This window comes from Lagopus muta, chromosome 1 (assembly GCF_023343835.1).
Source record: "Lagopus muta isolate bLagMut1 chromosome 1, bLagMut1 primary, whole genome shotgun sequence".
Classification (NCBI taxonomy): domain Eukaryota; kingdom Metazoa; phylum Chordata; class Aves; order Galliformes; family Phasianidae; genus Lagopus; species Lagopus muta.
In genome coordinates, this window is record NC_064433.1 from 26,711,659 (window position 1) to 26,735,846 (window position 24,188).

The 24,188-nt window shown below is 36.6% G+C and overlaps 1 protein-coding gene across 4 annotated transcripts in view; it reads left to right on the plus strand.

The window, feature by feature from the left end:
• DOCK4 (dedicator of cytokinesis 4) overlaps positions 1-24,188 on the plus strand; it is a 240,727-nt gene that overhangs the window by 117,920 nt on the left and 98,619 nt on the right. For all 4 annotated transcript variants that reach the window (XM_048943492.1, XM_048943510.1, XM_048943503.1 and 1 more), the window contains exons 11-13: positions 265-397; positions 1,923-2,011; positions 16,536-16,661. In XM_048943492.1, coding sequence (XP_048799449.1) covers positions 265-397; positions 1,923-2,011; positions 16,536-16,661 — 348 coding nt within the window. The remainder of the gene's footprint in view (positions 1-264; positions 398-1,922; positions 2,012-16,535; positions 16,662-24,188) is intronic.

Here is a 24,188-nt window from a genome sequence, read left to right on the forward strand (position 1 = left end):
CAGGAAGAGCTGCGGACTCGAGGTCATGAGAGGATGAGCAGTACCTCTGGTATTACGAGATCAACACATCATTAATGGGTTTCCTGAACCATTTGTTATCCTAATGTAGTGTAGACAGTGGTGGACTAGATTTGCGGAGTACGCTTGGCACTACATACTCAGAGCTGTCACCATACAGAGCTGGATTGCTCCCTGCCTCCCTTCTGTGGTTTTAAGGGAGACAGTTTTGTACATTATGCATCAAATGTATATTTTGTTTGTCAGGGCGAATGGGAGCTGGAGAAAAGAAAAATGCCTGCAACGTACAATACAGACGGCCCTTCGGCTGCGCGGTCCTCAGTATTGCAGATTTGCTGGCAGGAGATTCAAAGGATGACCTCATCTTAAAAGTGTACATGTAAGGAATAGCTTTTATTTCATAACTATTGGAACTATTTCACAGTAGGTTTACATCAAAAACAATGGTTTTAAATGCGGTGTGAGTAAAAAAAGTGTAGTAGCTAATTTCTTTTTTTTCATCACAGTTTAGAAATTTTGGCTAGTTCTACAGATGTGTTGTAAAAAGGGATAGTGTTAAAAATGAAGATTGCATCCTTTCAGATCTTCTTGTATGTTTCAGCATTTATCACATCCTTGTAAGAGCTTCCGGAGCTCTCTCTTTAAAGCAATATGAAGTGTTTTCAAGGCTTGTTTAGACAGCTTGTGCTGCATAGGCAGCTAGCAGAAGTAACTTTAGAGAAAAAAGAAGGCAAGGTAGGTAAGTAATTGTTTAATGGACATAGCATAAATGTAAGAGGCAGTTAATGCTGGGGAATGGAGGAGAATGAAAAATCAAAAATAGATCTTAAAATGAGTGGTTCGTGAAATAGTGGAGTTTGACAGTATTTGGAAGACAGTTCGTCTTTCTGTTTGTAGCAACACAGTGCATGTAATTTCCTGCTGATCTTGATCTGAGAGATTATGGTAAGAGCTGTTTTGTGCAGTGGCCTATTCTAATTACATAAACCTGGAAGCATTTTGTCAAGTGCGTGAGGAAGTTCTGACTGTCAGGGTTTGCACTCAAATGTTGAAGACGTGGAAGGCTTTTAGGCAGCCTTTCTCTTCTTCTCTGTACTCATACTGTGCTGAATTAGAGCTGCTGGAGATGATGCCGCAGAAAAACAATCAAGTGTGACAGTGAAAATGTTTGCTGGCTCTTACTAAGACTCCCAGGATGTTGAAGTCAAATAAGTGTTCGCTGTTGGATAACTAATTTTTAGATTTATATATCTGCCCATTATACCCTATTTTCTAAATTTCCCTGATTTTAAAATAACAGAAAAGAAAAAAAAAAAAAAAAAAAAAAAAAAAGAAGGGAAGAAGAAACATTATTGAAAAACAGATTTAGTAAGACGAGGTCAAGTCTAAGCTGTTCACTTTTTAATGTGGCCTATTTTTCCTCATGGAAAAAGTGCTACTTTCCAAATATGTACTGAGATATAATTTGCTCTTTAATTGACTGTCTCTTGAAGATCTTATTCCATTTTAAATAACTTCAAGGTGTACAGTACAGATCTTTGTCTAAGACTAAATCTGAGTCCCGTGTGTCTTCCTGAGTGTCGTGGGACAGATATTCTGTGTACTTTGGAACTGAAGGATAGAATTATAGATGATGAACTTGCTCATGAGGAGTTCCAGAGCGTAACTGCTCTTGTCGTTCTCCTGTCCTTTTCCACAAGTAGCAGATATTTCCATGAGGCATTTCTCAAATGATATGACTGCTCTCATACTCTGCATTGATCCAAGCAGTTTCTTGGGTCTTTATTTGCTCCCACTGACTTAGTTTTTTGAACAGAAAAGGATTCACATAGAGGTGTGTGGTGAAACTGGTCTGAAAATCTTGTGTTCCCATTTCAGAGTTAAAGAAGTTATCATTTTTATAGGTGCAACACAGAGAGTGACTGGTATCAGATTCATGAAAATATCATTAAAAAGCTGAATGCACGTTACAACTTGACTGGTTCCAATGCAGGTGAGTAATGCTTTTTATGTTTTTGTCTCCAAATGAAGTGGCTCTATTTTAGAAAATCTAATGTCGTTCAAAGAAACAGTATTTCATATTCAGAAAAATACTCGTACTCGCTGAAAATATGTGCTATTGTCTTTTGTATGCATATTTTTTAAAAAATCATGGAAATTTCTTCAAGAAATTATATAAAATAAACTTGCTCTTTGCTGAAGAGCTACAATTTGCTGTGGAACTCTGTGTGTGGGGCCAATCAAAATATTGGTATGCATTGATTTGTACTTCCACTTTACATACATAAAATATCATAAAAAATTAACTAGGTTCTACACACCTGTCTACAGAGCTAGTGCTCTCTGCATTTCTACTGGCCAACAGAGCAAGATGCAACGTTGATGTTCAGGGACTTACCAGTAGCCTTCCATATTTAATTGTCTGTCGCCAAGTGTCATCAAAGTAAATTCAACTTGAAAACTTAGGAATTGAGTGATGACTGACCTTTGCTAATGTCAGGTGATGGCTTAAACCAAAGGAGATGCTGGATTTGCTTATTTTTGGTTTTTGGAATGCCAGCTTGTTAATTTTTTTGTAGTGCTGTTGTCCAGGAAAACGGTCAAACCTGAAGGGAAACCAGAAATGAAAACTTACAAATCTGCTGTGCTTCTATTCAAATACTATTTTGCCCCAGTGAAACACTCGTTATTTGAAATATGAATATGGAAAAATCTCAAATGAATTCAATTTCCTAAGTTGCACTGTGGTTATAATCCCATGTGGTAAGCCTCATGCTCTTTTGACTTGATTTAAAGCATAATGTTTATCTTGCAAATGTATATTCAGCAGTGGATGTCTAAGAAGCACATAAAAGCTCCTGATATGTATCAAGACTGAAATTGTGTATTTAATCAATCTAATCCTATTATTTTATTATTTCTATTTTTGCAGAGTCTAGCCACATACATGCATATATTTAAGGTTTACAATGTAGAGCGTCGTTACAATTATTAAAATAATATAGTGAAAATATAAAAGCACATTACTAAAAATTGATATCTTTATTTACTGTTAAAAATGATAACACGTCTTTTCTGCATAATCAGTCTAGAGATAAAGGTGATGTTTTGAATTTTTAGAAAATTGGAGCATACCTTTTGACTCTACTTGCAAAGCTATGGAACATTTTAAAAATACATAATTCAAGACCTGTACAAATACCTTTTCTGAATATTAGATGGGAAGTCCAACATGTGTGATAAAGAATGCATGCATTTCGGTTTCTAAATAGGTACATTGCTTCTGGCATTAATCAAGTTTCATGTTTTGCAAAAGGTGGCTTTTGTTTATAAATGAAGTTTTCTGTGTAAATATTGCTATGAAACATTTAACTTGTCCATCTATGTCCTCACTTGAAAAAGAAAAATAGAAAGAGTTGCTAATTTCTGAATAGGCAGTTAGAGTAGTATAATGTGGCATGCTGTATGCTCCTAAGTGATTCTTATTGGCAGTGGCGTAATTCAGGTTATAAGGCTAGTGTGTGCTTGCAGCCCAGAAGGCCAGCTTTATCTTGGGCTGCATCAAAAAGAGGGGTGGCCAGTAGGGAGATGGAAGTGATTGTCCACCTCTACTCTGCCCTTGTGTGACCCCATCTGGAGTACTGTATCCAGACTGGGGGCCCCCAGCACAAGATGAAGAGCTGTTGGAGTTCAGAAGAGGGCCACAAAAGTGATCAGAGAGCTGGAGCACCTCTGCTATGAAGACAGGCTGAGGGAGCTGAGCTTGTTCAGTTTGGAGAAGACCTCAGGGAGACTTCATTGCTGCCTGTCAGAATGTAGAGAGCTTATAAACAGGGGGGAAACCAACCTTTTACATTTTCTGATAGTGATAGGACAAAGGGGAATGATTTGAAACTAAAAGAGGAGAGACTTAGATTAGATGTTAGGAAATTCTTTACTCAGAGAGTGGTGAGGCACTGGCACAGGCTGCAAAGAGAAGCTGTGGATGCCCCATTTGTGGAGGTGTTGGATAGGGAGGTGTTGGAAGGCCAGGTTGGATGGGGCCTTGGGCAGCTTGATCTGGTGAGTAGCAGTCCTGCCCATGGCTGGGAGTTGGAACTAGATGGTCTGTAAGGTTCCTTCCAACACAAGCTGTTCTGTGATTCTCATTCTCATGAAATAGAAGTTCACAGCTAAATCCCCTTTTGTCCTTGGAGACATTCAATAAATTTAAATTCCCTTAATTAAGTAATTATCAACATAAAAGACATGTGGGACATGACTTTTTTCCAGCTTGCAAGTGCTGGAAAATAAAGCTAGCGCATTCAATACCAGCTACGTTTTGATAAAGGGATGTCTGGAGAGGGAAGCAAGAGAGAGTAGCACTTGCAGAGGCTGGAGAGGGAAAGAGGATGTAAGTAGTAGTGCCACTTCAAGTACTGAGTGACTAAAACACAAACTATGAAAGGTTATTTACATCACACATGTGAAACTTGTTCCTCTGTGACTGCTTAGAAGCCTGAAAACACTTGAAAGACTTCAGCAATATGTTCAGATACTTCTGCTGACACCTCATGGAAAATGTTGATGTTACACTGGTATGTATTTTCCCTTTGCTGTCTTTGCAAATTGAATGACTGGTTCTGAAGGCTCTTTAGACTTGTCTGCTATCATATATATGTGAAAAAGGGGGAGAAAAGAGTGAATCTTTGTTACGGGACACACAGGTTTTTTATTGTCTCGAGATCTGTTGTAGGGAGAAGTCAAACTTAAGAAAGCTTGAACATTTGGCTTTTTAAAGTCACTTTAAAAAGACTTAAGAACTGAAACACAATCAGCACACAAGGGCAAAAATTCATCAGACTGTTATCTATGTTCTGGGCTTACTTCCTCTGAAGTTTTTGTCCTGTACAGTTTCTTCCAGCTCAGCAGATTTTCATATACAGTTTTAGTCTCCAGAAATGGCTGTCTCTCACTACTGAAATAGTTATATATGAAAATTCATATTATTCCTCGGCAAAAAAAAAAAAAAATCTTCCAGTTTTTGGGGAAAACAGAAAACAAACCCAAACGTTACTTGTCTTACATGTGAAAAACAAATGGTCATTCTATAGCTTTTCTATTTAACATTCAAAATGCCACCCAACCAAAAAGTGCTTTTTTCCACTTTAACTCGTGGCAATTTTTACTTCTTGTGCAGGATCTTCATGAATCTTCTTCAGTTTGCATCTACATTAAAAGCAAGGGCCAAATAAAGACAAAAGTATTAAGGACTCATTACTTTGCTTTTCAGGGCAAAAATATGTGGAAAATGAGTATTTCTATTAGAAGTTCACACCCAGTTACTCCAATCTTGCATTGAAAATACCACATTTGTATTTATCAGTCTGTAGGACAAGAAGCAGTGAAATGTATAGTGCAGATACAGAAAACAGTTCCTTGATTATCTCGAATCGTATCAAATTGTCCTTTATTTCCTTTTTGCTGTTTTCTTCATTAGTTCATTCAGATCTGGACAGTTCATTCAGCTGCTATGCTGAGGCTGCAAAAAGTAAACATATTTGTTTACTGCATGTCACTTTACTGCACATTTATTATATTCTTATTTTAATTGTCTGAATTTCAGAATGAAAAAACTGCAGCAAATTGTAAAGGAAAAAAGGCCAATTTCATGCTGGTTTTTAATTCTGAAATAAAAGTTTCAAAACGAATGTATAATTTCAGATAAATTAAATATTCAATGCCTGTGATGGCATAATCATAAGTAATAGTATATTTTAGGTAGTGGAGCCTAGCCAAAGATTTTGTTTTCACATCGAAACTTGGGATTTTGTCAAATGTAATTTTTTTTTTAAGGTTTGCAATGTAGGTTGTGGTAGCAGATGTTATTCTCTGGCTGTCAAACTATATTCTGGACCTTTCTTAGGTTTTTATTAAGTAAGTAGGATGTGGGCTGCTTTTCTCTTTAATAAATGAGGAACTAGTGTGCAAAGTGCCTTGTAAACTGTTATTGATCATATAATAACTGCTTCATTTGCCTACAGAATTACTGTGCGTGAGTGAACCTGTTGAATTTAAAGTGCGTTTTAGGACAAGGGGCAAGGGAACAAGGCCAAATCTGGTTGTCACTGAATATTTTTTTTATACAATAATACATAAATAAAAATCAGTGAGTGCAACTCTGATTTTCATGGTTATGCAAAGTCTTGTATTTCTTCTCTTTCTTTTTAGTAACAGTTTATCATGCATAACCTTATATTCTTGTTTACGCTACCACATTTTTTATCCAGTTCTGTACACTCTTGAAGTATAATTAAGTACAGCATACTATGATGGAATGAATGTCCTTGAATAGAGTAGTCCTTTGGGATCTGAATATGGAGGTTTTGATCTGAAAAAATCACCCATTTAAACAGTGATTGTTCTTAATGTAATCCCTACTTAAACACCATCGACATCTCAAAAGTTTCTCCTCTAGTATAAGGTGTCTTCCTGTAGACACCTAAAAGTGTGTTATTTCTGCCACTGCTTGAAGCTGAAAGCACGTCTCAGTACTTGCTCCATCAGGGTATGCATGGTCTGGATGTAGCTGCCTGAGCACTGGGTAGAAAAAAAATGCTGGAGCTGATTGCTGTGGCTCATGTGCTCATGTTACTTCAGGAAATATATAATTATTCACTTACTTTTCCATAAAAATAATTTACTCCCGTGAAGAAAATGTCTTGGTTCAGACTCTGACTTGGAAGAGGATTTTCAGTCCATCTCACATGTCCCAGATGAGAAGGCTAATCACTTGACTTCTCAGACTTCCCTGCAGCAACTCTTCAGATTTGTGTAAGATCAGAAAATTGTACCACAGGGGAAGTAAAAACGGCTCTAAAGCATGCAGAATATTGCATGATTTTTCATAAATGTGATCTATATTCACATTGTCTTAGCAAATCCCAGGGAGGAGACATTTAAGCCCTGACCTTCTGTTACATGAGAATTTTCTCCCTAACGAATTATCTTAAAAAAAGCATCTTAAAAATTATTAAAAATATACTTGCAACTTCTTCCTCCCTCTCCTTAGAAAAAACAGACTGGATTGCTTTGTTTTCCTTTAAAGGGATCCAAGACATTCCTTCTTGGACCACTATCTACTTGAGGTTCCTGATGTTTTCATGTGTAAGCTCCTCTGTAAATGCCAATTTATTCCTTTATATCAAGTCTTTAAAAGCTGATCCCGATGCAGTAATTCTGAAGAGGTAAGGCAAGGACACACGTGCTTTTCACCTGCTACAACAAAGGTGAAAATCCTTTCAGATCCTATAGCAATTAAAGTACTGGTGTAAGAATTTAAAAATATGTATCTAGCTGCTACAGATTTAGACTCTTATGTGGATTCCACAAAAATAATAAATGTAATGGGAAGATCTTTTCCTGTGCTGATATCTTGGAATGCTCTGATGAGTAAGAGAAGGGTGATGTAACGTAATTGTGTGTTTACTGAGTGCAGTATGGTGGTAGCAATGCCAAACTGCATTGCAACTCCACTGACAACAGTGGTAACTACATATTAATTTTAATTGATGGGAGGGCCTTAAACTTTAGAGGAGATACGTTGAAAATAGTGGAATTTCTCTTACCATTCCTGTCACAAGTGTGATTTTTTTTTCCCTTTTGTTTTTTATTTTCAATATGGTGGCCAGTTTTAATTTTTCTTCTGTTGCATTATGTGTCAAAATACAGTTCTGGATAAAGCTACATAAGTCATGCCCTCTTGCATATAGTTTAGATCATAAAAACAGTAAAATCAGAAATAACTGTATTGTATGTCATAAAAGGAAGAAATATATATTTATTTTAAATACAGCAGAAGCAATATCTGAATGGGGAGGCTGTCCTGAAGACAAATCCAGGTTGTGGTTTGATTTTTAAAAGGCTATCCTAAGCATGACAGCCATTAACTTAAATGCTTTTTCTTTAAAACAGAAAAATGCACAGATATGTTCTACAAATATATGGTTTACTGTCACTAATAAATTGAAACTTGTTCCTGTGATACATGTGCAAAAATCTGCAGGCGTAGCATCATCTAAAGGTCTTGTGGTCTGGCCCCAACTCAAAGCAAAACTAGCTTCTGTCTTTGTGGAATCTCTTTTGAAGTTCAGGGAGATTGCTCATTAAAGGCAGATTTTGTTACACTACTATCATTTTAATTCAAGCAGACCAAAGTAAGTTTCATAAAGCAGACCACCTAGTTGAGGGGAACTATTGTAACACATACGTGCTTTCAAGTATAATGTTGGTTTGTACTGAAACTCAGGTTATCTCAGTGTTCACATAAGACGTGGGTAGAGGAGGTGAGCTACAAGAAGACAGTCTCAGAGAAAGAGTCCATCTGGTAAGATGCAAGCTCTGAGACAAGTGTGGCACTGGGGGCATTTGAGTAGGAACAGGAGTGTGTGCTCAGGGACAGTCTACATTTTCCTGCACCTCTCTGATTTCAGCAGCCTCTTGACAATCCAATAATATATTTTCTCCATGGTTACCATCAAACAATGTGATATTAAAGAAGCAGGTAGAAGGCAGTATACTTTGACTGTTTCATCTTCTGTTTTACCAAAGGTTAGCTTTGGCTTAAAAATTATATGATTCAGTGGGGAAGTCTTTTGGAGTCATTTACTTTCCAGTGCTGAAACTGTGGAAGCTTCATGAGAAGCATCATTTATTAGCTCGGTGTAAGAGTTTATAGAACACGTATTTCTATGGCAACACTGTGACAACTTCACACAGTATTTTCTGGATACAAGATGTAGTGCATCCTCAGAGGTGTTCAAGAAATGTTTAGATGTTGTAATGAGGGACATGGTTTAGTGGAAAAATATTGGTGGTAGGTGAACTGGATGATCTTGGAGGTCTTTTCCAACCTTGGTGGTTCTATGATTCAGCATGACAGTACCCCAGAAGCTCACAGTATTAGCCCACTTGGAGTTGTTGCAAGGAAACCTTCTCCTGAGTTAGTGTGAGTGATGGGTGAGAAACAATGTGTTAATGTCCTTATGGAAGCAGCTACTGCTGTTAGTCACAGGGAGGAAGTTTGGGCTCATGGTGGAGAGAGGAAGGGAGGGAAATGAGGAAGAATGAGGGCAGAAGTGGTGATGTGCTTAAAAGAGGAGGAGAAACAGAACAAAATAGACAACCAGGTAACTCCTGAGCTTATGGTTCATCACATTCAGCTTCAACCTACATACATCTTTAGTATCAAAAGGCCTGTTAGTATCTAAATGGAGGATATAAGAAGGAGACAGACTATACCTAGTAGGGTCTATCATGAAAGCACAAGGGGAAATGGTTCCAAATTAAAAGAGATTTAGACTGTATGTAGAGAAAAATCTTTTTATGATAAAAGTAGTGAAGCTCTGAAACAGGTTGCCCAGATTGGTGGTAGGTGCTCTGTCCCCAGAGATGTTCAAGGTCAGGCTCTGAGCAACCTGATGTAGCTGTAGGTGTCCCAGTTCACTGCAGGAGAGTTGAACTAAATGACCTGTAAGGGTCTCTTCCAACTCAAATGATTCTATGATTCTATGATTTGTGCTCAGCTGAGAGCAGTGTTTGCCTCTTCTCTGCAGGGTGCCCAGATGTGTCATCAGTTCTCTGAAATGTTTTCTGTAGCTGTACATAGCTAACATTTCACAGCAAATATATTTATTTAATTACTTTACTTCTATGGCAATCTATTAATTTGCCAGTTTTAATGTTTTGTTACATTTTGTGACAAGGAGACTGCGTATTCTGTTGTGATGTGTTTAAGAATTAGTTGTCATTGAAGGCTGATATTTGAAATACATTTAAAATAAGAACTGCAGTTGTATGTGCTTCATCGTAAGTATATAATGAATTAAGGCATTCCATTTTGTTCTAAACAAATGCCAAAGCTGAAAGATTAGATGTAGAAAGATTAAATAGAGAATTTACTCAAGTTGTTACTCAAGCTCATTTAGGCTTGAATAACAGCTATGAAATAATGAAAAGCCAGTTTTAATGAAAGTTTTTAGACAAAAATTTGCAGATTTTTCTTTTTTCAGGTACATTTTAACAGAATGCCTGACACTGTTCAGCAATTGAATATTAAACCCCTTCTTCCAAATTGAAGTGTAATCAATATCTGTTTCCTAGTCTAGCATACAGTGTTAATTGCAGTAGTTTTGGGAAAAGATATTGATCCTTAAAGGTGTCAGACTCATAAATCGATCCGATATAAATTTGTATGTTTATATGGCAGTCTGAGCTTGTCTTGTTGTCTCTGAAGGTTCTAGATTTACCGAAAGGAAAACATAAGTCAGATTCAGGATATTTTTTTGGTGTAGAGATCCATAAATGTCCTTTCTAACTATCTAAGGGAAAATTGGAGGCAAATGTATGAGGCCAGGCTCTTCTCAGTGATGTATAGCAATAAGACAAGGAGCAGGCCTAAAACTTGAACACTGGAAGTTCCATACAAACTTGTGGAAGAACTTCTTTATAGGAGAGATGACAGAGTGGTGGAACAGATTTCCCAGAGAGGTTGTGAAGTCTCCTTCTGTGGAGATATTCAAGACCCATCTGGATGCCTACTTGTGCAACCTATGTAGGGACTTTGCTTTAACAGGGGGATTGGAGTCAACAGTCTCTTGAGGTCCCTTCCAACTCCTTCAATTCTGTGATTCTGTGATTCACACAGCATGACTATGACTTGCAGACTTTGCTGAAGATGAGTGCTTTAGAAAAATTAAATTCAAATTGTATTGTTGGACAAAAACTTCTCCAAAAGCTGTTCCAAAAAGCTGTTTCTGCTTGTTAGTAATAAATGCCATCTTTGACTTCCTTATGCTTATCTACTGAAAGAATAACAAGTCTTAAGACAGCTTCAAATGATAAAATTAATGAGACATACACACAAGATTTTATCTCCTCCAGTGGTTTTAGTTACAAATTCATTACTAACATTACCTGGGCTTTTTGGTTGTGAGGATTTGTTTTTAACACTTTCTATAGGTTTGAGTTAAATGTTGCCTGTTTCTTTATTTGAAACAAGATGTAATTGGAATGCAAGTATCTAAGTTAATTAGGCATTTATTTTGTTCATTCAGAGTAACTGTAACAAGGCTGGTGGAAATTGAATTTACCTCTCTTTTTCTGTCTGCTCCCAGACTGTAATTTGTGGGATTTACTACAAAGATTTTACTGTGACCAAATTTCATGAGATTTAGACAATTCTTTTACCTAAATTACATTGAATTAATTTTGTTTTCCAATTATAATACGGAAATCTACTGATTTGATCTTTGCAGTTGTAATTTGGATAGTTTAAATACTAACAAATATGTGAACACCTGTATGCTTTCTGAATACTTTTAACACCCTTACGCAGCTTAATTTAAACAGATGCTTTATTTCATTGTCTTTCTTAAAATACAGACACTGCTGAATACTTTTCTGTCTGACTTTTGACTTTATTGTTTGTTGGTATTTTTCTTTTCTTTTCTTTTCTTTTGTTTTTCTGCTGGCTTCCTGAGCAGCTGCTAGGCATTTTCTCCTTAATGTAATCTAGGATGCTTTGCTGCGAGTAGATAGAAGCTGAATATAAATGCTTTCCCCTCCCCCCAGAAGCTCAAATGCAAATGAGTATGTAAGCATAATAAACAGTTGCCTTTTGTCATTACTAAATACAGAAATCAATAATGCAGTATAAAATCAGTCTTAAGTTGAAATGACATACCTAACAGAAATACAGAATGCTTATTCAGCAGGTTTTTGATTTCTGTATTGTCTATCATCTGAGTGATAAAAATCGTCTATGGTACGAGTTAATTGTGAGAAATCTGTGCTTTCAAAAGATGTAAAAACAAATCTGTTTGCAGAAGCACACAAAGCTTTGTAGTGATATTTTAAAAGCAGAAGAAATAAAGAATGATAGCTAACACAATAAATTTTAATTACCATTAAAATATAATTGAAGGTGATTAAAGTTTTGTCTAATTAAAGAAAATATGCCAGTCATTTAGACAGTGGATCATCATTTTCATTTTATTTTGTAGCTCCGAATTTTCTAGAAATTGGAAATTTGTAGTTCTGAGGAGATTCTAGGGCTGTTAAATGCTGCCATTATCCTATCAGCTACCATCAGATGCTTTATATGGTGGCATCTTACAGTTCTCTGTTTTGCTTTGTCCATGCACAACTGTTCCTGCATGAATAGTCTAATAATGTTTATTCATATATTTTTTTATACTGAACTCTTTAGATTTGGCTGATAATTTTATTGTTCTTTCTCACCTAATTGCCTCCATTAAATTAGTGCTGACATACATCATCAGCATGGAATTAATGAAAAATAAATTGTATTAATTTTGTTATATGATAGAAAAGGAGTTCATTTTTTCATAGCAGAAAAGTTAATGATTTATCTTTCTATCACCTCGTACAAAAAAAGTATCTCTAATGCCTTCATTGCATTTCTTTTGTTTGAGTATCTTCTCCATCTCCCCAAATTAGATGCTGACCAAATTGGAAGCCTATTCCTGTTTGACCCTGTCTCATTGCTGACTGTTGATTAAACCTTCCTTTCTCAGAGCAGTAATCTTATCTTCCATTTTCTGTTCTCCACAGAGATAGCTATAATTACTTGCAAATTGAATTCAGTGACTTTCTGGCCACTACAGTATTACACAAAATTCTGGTTACATTTTGGTGAGAAAGGTGGTGTCTTCGAACTAATTGGCTCCTCCTCATTTCTCTTTGTTTTTCATTGTGTCTGAGAGATTGCTTCTTCACTTCAATTGAATGTGCATCCTAATAAAATCTGAATGGCTCTGTGTTGTCTCTGTATAATGTAAATGACCTTAGTTAGCTCTAATTGATAATCAGGTAGCCTGATTTGTAATAAGCATGGAAACTTGTCAGATGTTAAGTGATGCTCATAAAATGTGAATTATTTTATCTCCCTTTTTCAGGACTTTTATTTCAGACATATGTTTCCTCAGTTACGATGGGTGGGTAGCTGCTGTTGGCAAGTGGCGTCTTTAGAAACCCATGAGTATGGAGTTGCTATTACACGTACCTGACCAGTTTTTGTGTTGAGCTGACAGTACTCAGGACCTCTCTGGCTTGTCTTGGCCTGCCTGTAGCTTCGTTTTGACTCCTAACATAATTTATCTAATAACAAAACAATAAATTACAGCTACTTTATTGTAGCTCTTGCTTAGCTTTGTTCAGCTGTGTGATACTGTGTGACAGATGGCAGCAGCAGGTTAATGACAGAATGGTGGCTGATGTGGGAGTGTGCCTATAAAGCAAAGGTGTTTAACTGCCTCTGTGTGGAAAAAAATTATATCCATTCACATCCATTGAAACTTGCTGAATGTTTATGGAAACCAAAGAGTGGATGTGAGCACAGTGACACAGTGGGTGGTGCTTTGCAGCTAGTGGTGACAGTGGGTCAAGTTTGCTCCTGCAAATGGTTGTGAGCATGGCATGCAGGCTTTTGTTCATTACTGGCAAAAATGCATAGGAAATAGTGGTGACTGTGTTGAAGAAGAGCGTTGTGTAGCTGAGAATATTCTTTATCAAATCATGCCATTGTGCTCTTTGTATCTGTTATAGTTTCCATGGAAATAAAGAGGAGGCATTAGTTTCAGAGCAACCTATGTAGTAGATAACTATGACATGTAGTTAATATGCATAGAATTGGTTCTCTGTAATCAAATGAAATGGAACATGGTACAATGACACCTGAGACTTGAAAGTACTGCCCATGGAGTAAATGCTGGAAGGTTTGTATTTAATTATGTCACTGTAGCGTCAAAGACTTAATTTTAAGTATTTTAGTATCATTGTAACTGGACTCCTTAGTTAGACTGCTATAAATACTGTTAGGAGTAATGAGTTCCTGGCTTTTCATATACAGCATATTATTTGTTTTCATCTCTCCTGTACTGAAGTCTCCACATCTGGACACAGTATTCCCAACGACATCTCACCAGCACAGAGCAGAGGGGCAGGATAACCTTCCCAGCCCTGCTGGCCACGCTTCTTTTGATGCAGCCCAGAATACAGTTTGCTTTCTGTTTTGTGAGGGCACATTGCTGGTACGTGTCCAGCTTCCCATCCATTGGTACCCCAAGGTCTTTTTCAGCAGGGCTAAATATCCATATTTCATTGATTATGATATTTATTCTCCTGACTTCAGTATCTTTACAAGATTTATCAGTTCTTCTGCTCTTGCCAATTCCCCTTTCATTTGGAAGCTGGGTCCTCAGTAATACAGCTGTTAACTTGAAACCTTGGTCTTCAGAGGTTCTTCAGACATAAGCAGATGACCAAAAATTTCATTTTTGGATAATGAATACTGTGAAAAGCAGAGTTCTAATACTATTCTTCCCACGCATGAGCAGGTGTTTCATATTCATAGAATCATAGAATTGCTCAGGTTGGAAAAGACCAAAATTAAAAACAAACAAACATATTAATTATTCAGTTAATTAATTAATAAAAACCAGAACCACACCTATTTAATGAATGAATAAAAAATCATCTGGAAAAGACCTTAAAGATCATCGAGTCCAATCACAACCTAACTATACTACCCTAACGACCCTCTGCTAAATCGTGTCCCTGAGCACCACATCCAAACAGTTTTTAAACACATTCAGGGATGGTGAACACCAAATTCTTGACAGACAGCATATTTCTCAAGTTAAAACTAATCTGCCACTGATGAGCTTTTGATATTTATCTTGGGTTTTACCTAAACAAAATTATTCATGGGAATCTGTGAAATCTTAGAAAACAGTCACCTTATACAACACCAGTGTACAGTATCTGATTAATGTTGTTATTGTTTATGTGATCTGGGGCAGTGACAAATGTTTTTCTTTAGGTTTCCAAGGAAACAGTGAAGTGGAGGTATATGGGGGTATGAATACACACAAGAGGTTATGAATATGCATACTTATGTATAACAGCATCTCAAAATATAGAAGGAACAAGATTGACAGTGGGCTAAGTATCACTATTTCTAACTGTCCAACAGATCCAACCTAGCTTTTTCCTTCCAGCAATGAAAAACTTTCCACCTACTCTAAGAGTGTCTGGATTTTGCCTCTGCAACCTCTTACCAACAGGGAAAGGACATAGAAGGCTCTTGTACTATAATCTGACTGCTGTATGGTTTATTTTATGGCTTACACTGATAATAATTATTACTGTTTCCTAAATTTACGTGGTTACCACAGAACAAATTACCATTGCTGGGATGATTAATGTTCATAGTATCGAATTTAGTTCTTAAAATAAAATAGGCTTCAGTGAATGCTTTTCCTTCTAAGATCTACTTATGCGCTTAATTGGAGATGTGTAGGTGTGTTGTTTTTCATGTTAAGAGAATGGAAGTCTGGTCAGAACATCACATTCTCCATAGGTGCCAAAATAATGTATCATAAATGAAAATAAGAGGAAAAAGATAAAAGTTGTCAAGCTAATCAGATCTCTGGTCTCTTACATGCATGAGACTGGATTAGCAATACTAAAGGCTGATTTTTCAGGCTGTAATTTAGAACCATCGTAAAATTCATTCATTTAAATATAACATGCTTGTAGGGAAATTTTCTGCCAAAGCCCGAAGGACTGATGACCTTGTTCATTTTGTGTGTGCATGTTATTTACTTAAGCTTAATCTGAATTTAATTATGACTTGACTGAGATTCTTCTTTATCTTCAGTTGTTGAGTGTATGTGAAGAGTTTTATCTTCCCCTTGATCTGTCTGTTGACACGTGATATGCTGTAGTAATGTTGAAGGTCAGGGAAGATTAATCTCTACAAGCTGTATCCTGACACTTGTCTTTGTGATTACTTTTGAAATAACCATAAGGCATTCCTGTTGTTTTTGCTAATTTTAGCTCTGTCTGCAATGATTTTGTACGCTGCAGATATGATAGGTGAAGTTATTCTTCCTCGATTCTTGAGTAGTAAATATTGGGAAATGATTGGCCACCTTTGAATTTTGCCTGTCTTCTAGCAAACAAAAGAACATGACTGTTTGAATCTGATTAATATTGATGAAAAGTTTCAATCTCAGTCATTATGAAATTACTGAGTCTATGTGACAAATGAAAATCAGGCTCGATTTGTTTATTAGGAATTTTATTCTTCTGATATTGGATATTCTGATATTATATAACCTTGTATAAGGTGAAGTGATGCACTGTAATGAAATGTTCATGTTTTTCAAAGGGATAGGGAGCATTGTGGTTGTACGGTTTCCTGCATAACTCTGAAGGCAGCATTGGGTTGAAGTAAATGAAAAAATGAAATGATAGCAAATATTATTGATTGATGTTTCTCTAAATTGATGTTTCTTTAATTTTCTCCAATCCAAGTTACCATCCATCTCTATTGAAACAATTTTGAGCTGATATGTCATTATAGTTTACTTACACATTATTAATTATTTGGTACTGATAATCACAGCCTGTTTGAATATCTTACTTTCCCTTGTTTTTCTCTTGATTTTCAGGTCTGGCAGTTTCTCTTCAGTTGCTTCATGGAGACATAGAACAAATTAGGAGAGAGTATACATCTATGTTTACCCACGGAGTATCCATAACAAGGAAACTAGGTTTTTCCAATATTATCATGCCTGGTAAGTTGAAAAGAACAAATTTTCATTAAGGAGCAAGAGAAAGAACCAGTAAGGAATTAATGAGTACTCATTTGCTTTCCAAATAAATATAGAATTCTGAAAATTATTAAATTTTCCAGAGACTTTTTTTGGATGTAAATAAAAGAAAACTGCATCCCAGGTTGTGTATTATATACTTACTGAGTCAGTGTCAAAAGAGCATACAGAGATAGTTGTGTGCTTTCTGGAAGTGAAGATGACTGAATGCAAGATTGCTGAGCTCTACACAGATAAAGAGGCAACCAGCAGAACATGAAGCAGGTAACTTCTAAATAAGGACTCACAGATTTTCACTGACACAGTATAGCTTCTGATTTCACCCAGTTGATGCCTCAACTGATGGAAACGGAGATACTGGAAATGGATAGTAGAAGGGATGTGGAGATTTATTTTCATTAGATCGTATGATAACCAATGTTAGTGCTTGAACAGGTACTAAGGAAGGTTGAGAGAATGTGTCACTCTGAATGTGACCAAGCAAATATAGGGAGAAAACAGATAGTGGTAAGGTAGGTAAAATCTATAGGTCATTCCCAGAAATGAAATCTTTAGCCAGTGTCTCTTCAAGGGAAAAGCATACTTAGGAGCAGCCTACTTTGGCACGACTGTTGTGTTGCTGTGGTGTTAGTGAGGAATATTGTAGGGAGGATCTCACATCTTTGTTTCAGCTCAGAGTTTGCATGCAATACCTTGGCTCTCTCAGATACAAATAATCTTCAGGACTTGCTGATTCTTAATAGGAACCACTTTCTCCTTTATAAATATATGTCTTTTCATTCCTGTATACATAAATTGAAAATAAATCGTGGTTCTGAGACAAGAATATGTAAGCTTCATTGTTTCACTGATCAGAGGAGTCTTAACAGTCTATTAAAACTCAGTAATGAGACTCAGCTTTAGCTGTGGGCAGGCACTTGAACTTCAGCCTGAAACTTGACAGCTGAGAATTCACTGTTCTGCTCTTACTGCCAGTTAAACATCTGTCCTTCTGCATCCCTCATCAGTACTACTATGCACTTAAAATATGCACAGAGCACAAGTTCATAAAGCAGTTTCAGTATTATTATGAAACTGTTCTACTGAAATCACCACAATATTTAGAACAATAAAATGGGTAAGTTAGGTGCTATTCAATTTAAAGGTAGATTATATACATATGTTAAATGAAAGTCTTCACTTGAAATCTTAATGCTTATTAAGATTGTGTTACTGTTAGATTTCTCGCTTGAATCAAATGAATATTATAGATAATAAGGCTGATAATTTTGAATGTAATTTTACAGAGCTTGCTATAATTCCCATTAAGAAGCCTTTCTTAATTTACTGATTACCTACATCTGATTTAGTGATTTTCAGCTCTGTGTTATCGAATTTTCTTTATTCTATAATGGCTCTGATTTTCCAGTTGTGAAGTAACATGAACTGCTAAAAGCATGTTGTAGCCAAGCACTGTGCAGTGAGCTGCTGCAACTCAAAGAATTGCACAGGCTCAGTTTGACCCTTTCTTATTGAAAAAAAATAATCATGAACTTTGGTGTGCTGATTTCTTAGTCCAAGTATATGCTTACCTCAGTTCAGAAAACGTACAACTTCTAGTTTGTGTTTGCTGGCATAGAAGAAATTTCTCCTGGAGGAAAATAATCATCTTATTCTTCTAATGACAAGTTCCAAGGGCTAAGCAGGGCAGCGTGCTCTAGGCGATGAAATGCCTGCTGGAGCCTAGCCTTTGAAATCCTTTTTTCTTTTAAAGCTCCCTTTTCATTTTGTATCTCTCTAGTGTCTTTTTTTTTTTCAGAGATAAATTAAAGAACTTCATTTTTTGTAACTGGAAATGGTCACTAATTAGGTCTTTTTTTTTGTTGAAATTGAGTGTGTTGCTCTAATTAGCACTTAGATTAAGACTCTGAACCAGACTCTCTTGAATTATTTAATAATACTACATGCTGCTTAACTGTAGTATTTCTTTTATAAGGTGCCAGATTTTAAGTTGCTCTCCTATTTTGATGTATTTAAACTCTAACTGACCTTCAGTTTGTGTTGTATCAACCCTTTTCTCTTTAGAGGGTTTGCTTCTGAAAATAACTAGCACCAGCACACATGCCATACCAGAATTTTGATGACAATAATAATGCATGTTTTTGTAGAGCAGTACTTTTTATGTCACTGGAGCCTGACAGGGTGATGCCACAGAGTGCTCTTTCCAGGACTTAGGAAATTTTTTAATGATGAAATTCAAGAGTTTAAGGAGATGAAGTAGATCAGTAGAAAAAGGCATATATGATTCAAGGAGGCTATTAAATAGGTAATTCATTCTATTCTAGCTGGCAGAATAAGGAAAGGCAGTGAACATGTTATCTTAGGAGCCTAATCAACATGCATTTTTCTAGATTTAACCAGTACAGTCCTTTCCAGCATCCAAGTGTGACAGTCGACAGATGAGTAAGCTGGTATTCTTGGAAAGCTTTGTACTGCGTCAAAGGAAAACTGTGTTTATACTCTGAATTTCTATCTTAACATTTCCTGAAAGGACAGACAACCATATAATAATTTAGTATATAAAATTTTCCTTTTGATGTTTATGAACATACTGAGCTTTTTGAGAAATACTTTAACACGTGCAGGAATTGATGGAATGTGGAAGCTCTTTCACATCTTTCTACATACAATTTTACCTGCTTTTTTGCTCTCTTATGTAGTGCCCTCATATAGAATCTGATTCCAAATTTAACATATAGCTTTTCCAACACTGCATAACTTAAGTGCTGGATATTATGCTCATGTGTTGTGACATGTATGTATGCTTGCATTGGCTCTTTTTCCTCTTTGTAGAAAATACCTAGTTCTTTAAAGAAACCCATTCATTAGTGTGTGGTGGTAAACCCTAGTGCAGCTGTTTATCTGAATGAGGATTTACTGAAGGGGCCAGAACTCTCTGCTAGGGCAGCCAGTTGTAAACAGACTGAGCTGTCACATGATAAGCATTGTAGAGCCGCACATCTTTCTTTGTTGTGCTTATCAAACTGGAACTGCATCTGTTTTGCTTTAAGTTACAGTCTTCTTAACAATCCTAATTCTACTACTGTTAGCATGTTTTGCTGCTTGGTACACTCAAAGCCAGAATCTATTCAGTGTGAGGCATTAGCAGATAAAGCAAGATAATCTCAGGGCTTTCTGTAGAGTTCTTTCTTCACTAAGAAATTTAGTCAGATTGAACCATTATTTCCTGAAACTCTACCTCTGTGTATTTATTCTATGCTGCTTTATGCATAATCTAAAAAAGAATTCTTATTTAAAACAGCTAGAGATGTGAGTTGAAATGCTATATATATTTCAGAGTCCTTAAGGCATACTCCAGAATGTAAACAAATGGCCTGTTGACTGATGTCTGAACAGATTTTTGTAAACAGATATCAATTATCTATAGACACTCTTTTTCAGCTTTGGATTTCAGCCAGTGGCATTACCATTGCTGAGATCTGACCACAACTTCCTCTGAGTTAAGATCAGAGTTTATATTTCTTCCTACTCATCCAAATTATTAAACTCTTTTGAAACTAGAAAAGGCTAAAGAATTGACAAGTCTGCACAGTGGTATTGCAGTGACCATTATTTTCCCTGTATTTATGCATAAGTGGTCTAAAACAATGCTGTCTGAGCTAGTCAGTCCAGACTGGAATGTTCTTTGCTAGTGATCCTTCACTCAGAACTTTTTGGTCTTTTTTGGTCTCTTCTAGTATTGATATCCCTTTGCAAAGGACACAATTAAGAATCCACATGAAGCTGCAGTATTAATTCCTGCAACAGAATTTAATACTTCCAGACTTCTCTTATGTTTGTCAAACCACAGAATTTGCATTTTGTTTCTCAGTGTTATCTTTTTAAAGTTTCTGCTTATTTAGCAGGTACAGTGAGCAGCCCAGGTTGCTGCAGTGCTTACAAGTTTTATATAAGCTTTATTATGCTTAATTTAGGAATTATTTTTCTCCTTTTTTTAACCATCATAAATGCACTGCTTTGCTTTTATTTTTAATCATTTAAGTCCATTAGGTGTCCTTTAGCTGTCCAGTTACATCTCATTGTCTTTGAAAGCTGCTGAACATACTACTCATTCATCTGGGTTATTAAAAGATCATCTGTCCTTTTCATGTGCAAGTATACTCTCTATTTTTCTCTCTTTCTTACTCTCTCTCTCTCTCTTTCTTTCTCCCTTTCTTTCTTTCTTCCTTTCTTTTTCATAGCTTTTAAAATGAAACTGTAACTAGAATATTTGTCTTTTTTTTTTTTATACAAATGATCTCACAAAATGCTATCCATGTGATTAACATGGATTTTTCAATGATGTGATTTTGACTAGAAGCATATTCCTCCTGTCGTCGCTTAAAGTAAGAATCTGGAGAGCAAAAATATAGAGAAAGCTATGGAATCTGTTCTCTTCATGTGTCTGTGTAGCTGTCACTGGGCTTGGACTTAGTAAAGATTTGTTGATTTTAGGAAGAGAAAAATATGTTTCACACCGTTCCATGTTTTTCTCCTATGAGGAGTGGTATAATTTTTCCAATCTTCATCAGTCTCTGTGGAGTACAAACAGCCTAAATTTCCACCTGCCACTGTTAGCTGTTCTGATATCCAAGAATCCAGAAATATGTATTTTTAATTACTGAAAGTAATATTGCCTGGATATATTAGTTACACAAAATATATTTAAGCACTATTGTCAAGTAAAACACCCTGAATTTTGACCTTTCACAAAATTGTAGTACTCTGTGGGGAATATGCTCTGCTTTCCAAATCCTATTTCAGTACTTTTTAGAAGCTTTGATCTTTTCTACCAAAGGAATTATCTTCCTTTCTATTTATCTTTCGAGTCACTGCAGAAAACAAAGGTACTAATACATGACTCTGTACCTGGTTAGGCAAGTGCAGGGAATTTTTATATTGTTTTCCTTCTCCTTCCCATATTGTCTCTCTTCTTTTTTGATTCATTAGTAACCAAAGGAAAAATGGAAGAGGAGTATGGAAAGGGAAGAAAAGCCAGAATGTAATTGAACTTCCCTCAATTTACAATTTCTGTATGAAATCTAACAAGTGCCAGAATTTACACCTGTGACAGAGCAATCCTAGATATATGCATATATTTGGGTTGGATATTAGGAAAAAATTCTTCCTGGTAAGGCTTTGGAACAGGCTGCCCAGGAAAGTGGTAAAATCACCACCCCTGGCAGTTTTCAAGGAAAGGGTAGGTGTGTTATGAGGGACATGGTTTAGAGGGCATGGTGGTGATGGGCTGACAGATGGATTAGATTATCTTAGGGGTCTTTTCCATCCCTAATGGTTCTATGATATGTACAATTTGGGGAATGAAGGTCTGGCTAGCAGCCCTGCAAGAAGAGGTCTGGGGATTCTGTTTGACAACGCTTGAAATATGAGTCAACAATGAGTTCCCTGGCAGCCCCAAGGGCCAAATGATGCTGGAGATGCCTCACCTGCAGTACTGTGTGCGGTTTTGGGCCTCACAGTGTAAGAAGGATGAAATAGAGTGTGTCCACTGAGGACAGCAAAGATGGTGGAGAGTCTTGAGGGCAATACAAAGAAGGAGTGGCTGAAGTCCTTGGGTTTGCTCAGCCCAGAGCAGAGGGGAGGCTTGATGGCAGCTGCAGCTCCTCACAGGGAGCGGAGGGCAGCGCTGAGCTCTGCTCTGTGTGACAGCGACAGGGGCCAGAGGGAACGGCATGGAGCTGTGCCAGGGGAGGGGCAGCTGGGGGTTAGGGAATGGTTCTACATCAGAGGGTGGTGGGCATGGAACAGGCTGCCCAGGACGGTGGGCATGGCACTGAGACTGTTGGAGATCAAGAAGCACTTGGACAATAATCTCTCAAAATTCAGTTAAATTCCTGCCCAAATCAACAGATCCAAGCTTTCTGTTAAACAAGCTTGTAAATCTTTAATTCCCCGCTGTTCAAATCAATTTATTTTACATCTCGTTAGAAGGGAGAGCAAGGAAGAGCAATCATGCAAGCATGATCTACATTATGTGTAAAATCTGAAAGTTTGCAGTTTGAGAATCCCTTGTGTCAAGGACATTTCATTGGCTTCATCAGCTTTTTTCAGATGAATGTTTTTTAGGGCTTATTGAGTGTTTCTGCAATAAAGCTGAAAATGCAGATAGTGCTCTGTTGAAAAGGGACACTGAAGTAACTGAGTAAAGGAATGTTTTTTTTTTTCATCTTATCCTTCATTTTAAATGCCAAAACTTACTAAATCTAATAGTAAACAGGCAGTACTGTTACCGAAGTTACCAGTGCTCCTGCAATTCCAGCACATGCAGAATTGTTTTAATTTTTCTTAATAGTATTACTGATATTCTTGTTTATATAAAAACTAGCTAGCAGTACAAAACTAACAGAAATGCTCTTGTTTCTTTCTGCCCGTCCCCTTAATGCAGACAAATTTGCACATGTTCACCAAATAAGATTTTGCCAACTGTCACTCGTAAGGTTCCGGTCTCAGACCTTTTCTTCCAATGTTTGTAATTGAGCACTCATTACAGCATTCTCTCATTCTTGAGCTCTATGTGAATATTACTGATCAATAGTAATTATTATGAGTCTGTGTTTCTTGCAAATAGCAAAATTTTCTTTGCCACAATAAGCAAGAAGTTTGCTATATGGAGAAAAATTATGGAACACAAAGCTTGCTGGTGGTTGTCACAGCCTTTAAATCTTATACTGGAAGCTTCAGTCACATCTGTGAGATTTGCCCTGTTTCTTATAAGTACTAGTAGTATTTCTCCCTTTAGATCTGCTTTTTTTCCAGGTTACATTCACTGAGAGGAATTCCAACTGCTGTTTCAGTATCACCTACAGTGCAAAACAGAAAAGAAATTGTTTCTTTAGGGGAAATTCACTTACTACAGTGATGAAATTATCTGTGAAATGCTATGTGCCTGTATGTTCCTGATTTGATCTCTTTAACAATGTCCTTTAATACATCTTTCTGCACTATAATTTTTCACGAATGGTGAAGAAATTGCATAACTTGAATTTAGTTTTGATTTTTTGTTTTGAAATTAAATACACATCTGGAACTTGACATGAATTTCTAATATGCTGCTTTTAAAAAAGACCAACTTGTTTTGTTTGTTGATGTAAGTATATCAGCCAAGATATACTTACAGCCTCATAGCTGCTAAGAAGCACTGAGCATACTGACTCAAAGGAGGCAATGTGCTATAAGAGTCTCTGACCCTCTTATCAAGTCAAAATCACCACCATCATCCGTGTGATTTGTTGAGATCTTCCTTACTGACAATGGCTACATGCACTTGCCCCATTCTACAAAGTCTTTTCAAAAGGTTTTCTATAAAACAGTTTTCATCCACAAGATTTAGATCCTGCAGAATGCCATTTCATCATGTGTGAAATCTTTTTAAAATCTGTTAAATGCATACTTAAGGTATAAAACAAAACAACTCCTCAGCTTGCATTTTAC